This window comes from Verticillium alfalfae, genomic scaffold, assembly GCF_000150825.1.
Source record: "Verticillium alfalfae VaMs.102 supercont1.3 genomic scaffold, whole genome shotgun sequence".
In the NCBI taxonomy this organism is placed as follows: domain Eukaryota; kingdom Fungi; phylum Ascomycota; class Sordariomycetes; order Glomerellales; family Plectosphaerellaceae; genus Verticillium; species Verticillium alfalfae.
In genome coordinates, this window is record NW_003315036.1 from 2,794,905 (window position 1) to 2,800,340 (window position 5,436).

At 57.4% G+C, this 5,436-nt stretch overlaps 2 protein-coding genes across 2 annotated transcripts; one reads left to right on the forward strand and one right to left on the reverse strand.

Annotated features, from left to right (window-relative positions):
• Positions 1-1,661: 1,661 nt before the first annotated feature.
• Positions 1,662-2,945, forward strand: VDBG_03385 (predicted protein; the record flags this gene model as incomplete). Its single annotated transcript, XM_003007200.1, has 5 exons — positions 1,662-1,813; positions 1,909-1,953; positions 2,075-2,085; positions 2,181-2,228; positions 2,284-2,945. 5 exons carry the CDS (start codon positions 1,662-1,664, stop codon positions 2,943-2,945), a joined length of 918 nt encoding a protein of 305 aa, XP_003007246.1.
• A 255-nt stretch (positions 2,946-3,200) lies between these two features.
• VDBG_03386 (phosphoglycerate mutase family domain-containing protein) lies at positions 3,201-5,090 on the reverse strand (the record flags this gene model as incomplete). Its single annotated transcript, XM_003007201.1, has 3 exons — positions 3,201-3,807; positions 3,878-4,949; positions 5,036-5,090. 3 exons carry the CDS (start codon positions 5,088-5,090, stop codon positions 3,441-3,443), a joined length of 1,494 nt encoding a protein of 497 aa, XP_003007247.1.
• Positions 5,091-5,436: the final 346 nt, after the last annotated feature.

Below are 5,436 nucleotides of genomic sequence, written 5' to 3' on the forward strand. Positions count from 1 at the left end.
AGGACATGAATTACACATCGCCGAGAACATCACACCAGCAATCAGTTACCCCAGCCAAGCGACAAACGAAGCAACACGGGGCATCGATCTCACGACTTAGGCGCGCCTGTTATGCCTGCTCCTCGCGGTAACATCTCTGCCCTGCAGCCAGCAAACTATAAGATCACCCTGAGCGCGGCTAATGCGACACGACTGGCCTAAGAGATTCGCATGCAACATGACGAGAGCAAGTCCTGTACTTGACCAGAATCAGGGACGTTGGGCATCGCCATGTTGTTACGAGCTTCAATGCGAGGAGATGCAGAATGGGCGTGTGATGGAACCCCACCATCCATCCAGTGGGTGAGCCGCCAAACGCCAAGACACGGCAAGGCTTTCCCATTCCATCTCCGCACAAGGCATGTGCGAAATCCCCCAAGAGCGACTGTAGCACGCGGCTTGACTGCGAGCAAAGCTGCAATGATAATATAGACGAGGGCGAGTACACGCTACATGCGGCGCTTACTCTCGTACGCGTTGGCTCAAGACCCAATGTCTGGCGTGAGCCTTACCAATATGGCAGAGTCGCCAGTGCGTCTTACGTCTCACGCGAGGCGGGGGAATCGTTGGGTTCGCTGCAGCCGATGTAGATCTCGCCCGCAACTATGGTCGAAGCTCTCGATTCAGCCCCCACTCCCAGCTTACTCGCCTGCACAAGGTTGGGCGTCGCCGCCTTGTTTGGATTGTAACGCTGAGCAATCTTGGTTGTAGGCCGTGTTGTCCGTTGATGCATATTACATGACCGGCTTGACATCAAAGCATCTTTGCAAAATTGGAGCCAACTTTCTCCTGGCGATGTAAAGAGCGCTAATGACTTGTCCTGTCCTTTGCAAGAGGACATGGTTACAGAGAGTGAGCTTTGCAGCTAGACCTCAAGAAATGGAGGCCAGACTTGTCTGTGCAGAAAGCAAGAACGCACCGCGAAACCGTCCATCGGATCAGCTCTAATCTCCCTTGGCCTAGGTAAATTGTCGCCAGCTGGATAAGAACAGACGGCCCGCAGCAGCCACAGAGGCGCGCCTTACCATTCAGGACCGACAGGACTGGTCGAGATTCGACCTAGCCCCGTTAGACCAGGGGTTTGATTCGCACCAAGCCTTGGAAGGATGGGAGCTATGCCCTTCACAGTAGTTGCCCCCAGACGCGGGAGCGGCTGCTTGGCCTGCACTGCCACCAGCCGCACGCGAGAAGGTATTTTTGGATGATTCCCGTGGAGCTACAGGGCTGGTACGGCCTGGCAGACAGCAAACGTTACGCCAAATGCTGTGCTGCGCTGCCCCATCAGCCCAATAAGCAATGACCCTGGCAGTAGACTGTACAGCCATCTCGCCCGCGCTGTTGGTGGTCCCAACAAGCCCTTGCAAGCCCTTGCTGAAGGATTCGGCCTGCTTGGCGCAAATGGCGAACGGTCATAACATAAGGCTGTGTAGAGCCCGCGCGCGGGGCGGCGGCAACAAGCTGACCTCTTGAGTTCGCGATCCCGCCCCTTTCTCGCGTTCACCGACACGCTTTCCAAGCAGCCTCCGGCCGACAAACAACACAGCAGCGATTCGGTCAACCTGACGCTTGCGAATACGACCATACAGACTGCGGGAACGAGAGCGTTTTCATTGATAGCCGACATGTCGGTATCAGCAGGTATTGAGAGCCTTCCAGAGGGCCACGGCCTCTGCTACAACAGACAGACCTGTGGCGGTGCCATCTTCGACCCCGCCGCCATCAGTACAACAGGCTTCTACCGAGTTTCAAGGATGGTCTATGGGTCCCACAGGAAGTAGGATACTGAACATCTCTTGCTTGGTGGCTCAGTGATTGACCAGATAATGTGCAGCGTCTGCCATGATGTGTTCTTCTGGTGTCAATTTCCAGACATCTGGAAGATTTGGCATCTGTTGTGCATCGGACCCATGTTCTGTAAGCAACAGACCGATGTCGCGGACATTGTACCTCCCCTCCAAGTTGACTGTGACTTACACGTTGGAATTAGATGGCCACCGTCTGCGAAGATAATACGGTGACCTACGACAATCAAGAGACTTTTGCTTGGTACGTCCATCCATGGTGAATGGGAATCATAATTGACAACTATATCAGCGGCACGGAGTATTCGTGCGTTACAATGAAACTCTATCAAACACCAGCTCCGTTCGAAGTCGGCAACCCAACCTCGATCATAGTATGCGGCCGCAGTAGGTTTTCGATGATCACCTGATGTCCCGAGAACCTTGCCCTGACAACTCGCAGACTGGGCGGCGCACACCATTTACCGGAATCAGGCCCCAGAACTCACAACAACCGATGAGACCATAACCACAACCCAGCCAATCTCTCGTGATACCATCTCGACAACACAAACATCCTCATCCACCTCAGCAGCCTCCACAGACGACAGCACTAGCGACAGTAGCGCGTCCCTCCCCATAGGCGCCATCGCCGGTGGTGTCGTCGGTGGCGTCGCCCTCGTCGCCCTCGTCGCCCTCGCCTTCTGGTTCCTGCGCCGCCGCTCAAGGCAACGGGACACTGCGACAAAAGCGCAAGCAACAGGAAACTACGGCGCGTACGGCGCAGGGGCTCCGGGCAGCGATTATCCCAGCGAGTCAGCCACGGCCGCCATGTCCATGTCTCAGTCCGACCGGCACACGTGGACGCAGAGCCCCCCTCATCAGGGTGGCGGCCCAGAGCACTACTCGAGTCCCGGGTATCCAATGCCGCACGGTCACCAACTTGTTCCGCAGCAGCCGCCTGTGGGCGAGCTCGGGTCCTGGCAAGGTCACGGGCTTGGGCCTGGCGCCGAGGCGATGGAGCTGGACGGAAGCTACGCGAACGAGGCCGGCAGGCAAAGACCGTTGTCAGAGTTGCCGGTGGACGGGCACCATGGGTCCGGAGGGTCGGGCTATGGGAGGTGATAGAGAAGACCTGGCGCAATGGGCCAGAAGGAGTGGATAATAATAAGGAGCGGCGTAGTGTGTGGCGAATACCCCTTTTTGGAATGAAACTTGGATTGCTGTGCATGTCTTCATTGAATTCGTCGTGACGACCCCCTTGGTCATTGCTCCGGCAGCGATCCAGAAGTCAAGAGCCAATGTGTTGCTGTTTCGGAGCGTTCCCACGATGCGGGCTGGAAAGCGGACATGCGCAGTCACCTTGATGTTTGAAGCGCCTGACAGAAAAAGTGCTGCTTTGATCTTCTCGTAATATCTACCCAGGTATATCTCCATAATGCCGTGCCTTGTGCCTCGCGTGAAACAGAACCCAACGCCAGCCATGTATGCAGTCCATTCAATCTCCCGAGCACCTGGCTCTCTCCATATCGCGATGACTCCTGATCCTTGCTGAATTTTGCGTCCTGCAACGCTCCCACCTTCCCTCGCCTTGCAGGTGTGATTCTCTCAGCACCATACTCAATAGACACTCCCTTGTATGCTACGGTCGGCCCTCTCGGCCCGGTCGATATCGTCATCGTCATCCGCATCCCTCCCACCATCGGAGCCGACACTACTGAGCGCATCCCCGAGACGATTCGCACGCGCGCCAGGCACCATGCCGTATTCGTCCAAGCTTGCATCTTCCTTGGTGACGGCCTCATCGTTGACCACCGCAATCGGGCCCTTGCCGTTTACATGGCCGCCTGGCGTATCGGTAGCATGTCCGTTGGCGTGCCGTCCGTTCGCACCAGTCGGGAGCTTCTCCAGCTGCGCCGCCAGCGACGCAACACGTCCGTGACCCCGATGACCGGCGTGCTCGTCCTCAGAGTTGTCCTCGGCGTCACTATTCGACAAGGACGCGTGACCAGAGTACGTGCCGCCGCCGTCCCGCCCAATGTGGAGGTGAGGTGAACGAAGGCTGCGTAGACGGTCCTCGGCGGGAGATGTAAGAGGGCGTACCATCGGGTGATGAGACAACCTCTTCGTGAGAGCGGACAACATCAATCTGAGGGGTGGAGCGGGATCCGCCGGTGCCGTTCTCTTCGTCGTCGTGGTCTTCGTCTGAGCCGTATGCGAGCTGAAAGCGCTTGCCTACTGGCCGGCGGCTGGCGAGACTCGAGACGGAGGGGGTCTGCGAGTGGGTCTGCGAGTGTGGCTTGCAGACAGTGCTGGCGGCCGCGGCTGCCTTCTCATCCGTCTGTCGCAGCGACTCGAGGTCGTCGCGGCGAACGTAGTGACTTTGGTGGTTGCAGCCGTTGGGGCAACCACCCCAGCGCCGCGTCGGGACGAAGCTCTTAGTCTTCTCGATGGGGCTCGGGGCGACTTGCTTTTCCTTACCCTGCAGGACGCGCTCGCGCCGCAGCTCAGACCAGGTGCGGAGGTTATTCTCGAGTATGTATTTGCCGCTCTCCTCCTGTTTGCGCATGATGAGGAACTCGCAGTGGTTGACGTTGCGCAGGTCCTCAAAGTATTCAACGGTGAAGTGGTACCACTTCATGAGGAATACGCGGGACATGAGGCCGTGGGTGACGAGAACGCAGACGCTGGCAAAGTCGTTGTCACCAAATTGACGCCACAGGCTCTCGTTGAAGCCGCTCACTCGATCGTATGCGTCGGCGGCGCTCTCGCCGTTGGGGATGCGGTAAAAGAAGTGGCCATAGTCAGCGCGCTCTTGCCACATACGCTCCATTTCGGCGCTACATGGTTGGAAGTTGCCAAAGTCCTGTTCGCGCAGCCGCGGTTCTTCGTGGACGGTGATGTTAGACCGCTTAAAGGGAGAGGGCTCGTCGTCGTCGGAGGTCAGGGTGGCAAGGATGCCCTCAGTGGTCTCGCGGGTTCGGCGGTATGGAGAGGTGAAGAAGTGGAGGGTGTCGTCGGCACGCAACAGCTTGCGCAGGGAGCGACCGGCTTCATATGCTTGGTTCCAGCCTTCGGGCGTGAGCTTGACGCGATGGTCGGGTATGGCCTGGTGAATTTCTCTGTTTTCTAGGAGCAACAAAAGTCAGCACAGGAGGCAAAACGCGACAGGGCAAGTGGGTGAGGGGCAGCCTCGATGGCGGGGCACAACATACTGTTACCCTCTGACTGGGCATGCCGGATAAGAATGATAAGTCTTGGTTTGACCATGTTGGGTCACTTTCGGTGGTGCTTGTGAAGTGGTACAGAGTGGCCGGGCCGTTTGGTGGTTTTGTGGAATGGTCGTGTGCACTATCGGGAGGGGTCGCGTACGTGCCAGGCACTTTGCTGCAGGTCCAAATGGGGTGGAGGGGGCGGCAGACTAAGAATGGTTCGATGTCGGACTACCTGATGACGGTCGGTAGGGCTAGAAATAAAGTAGAAGCCAACGAAGAGGCGGCTTGTCGCGGGCGGGCTCGCTTTAGTAATCCCAGTGGGGGGGAAATGGATGACACGACGTTGGAAGAAGATGAGTCGGGGCGATGGAATCCGACCGATGGTTGATTCACATGGACAT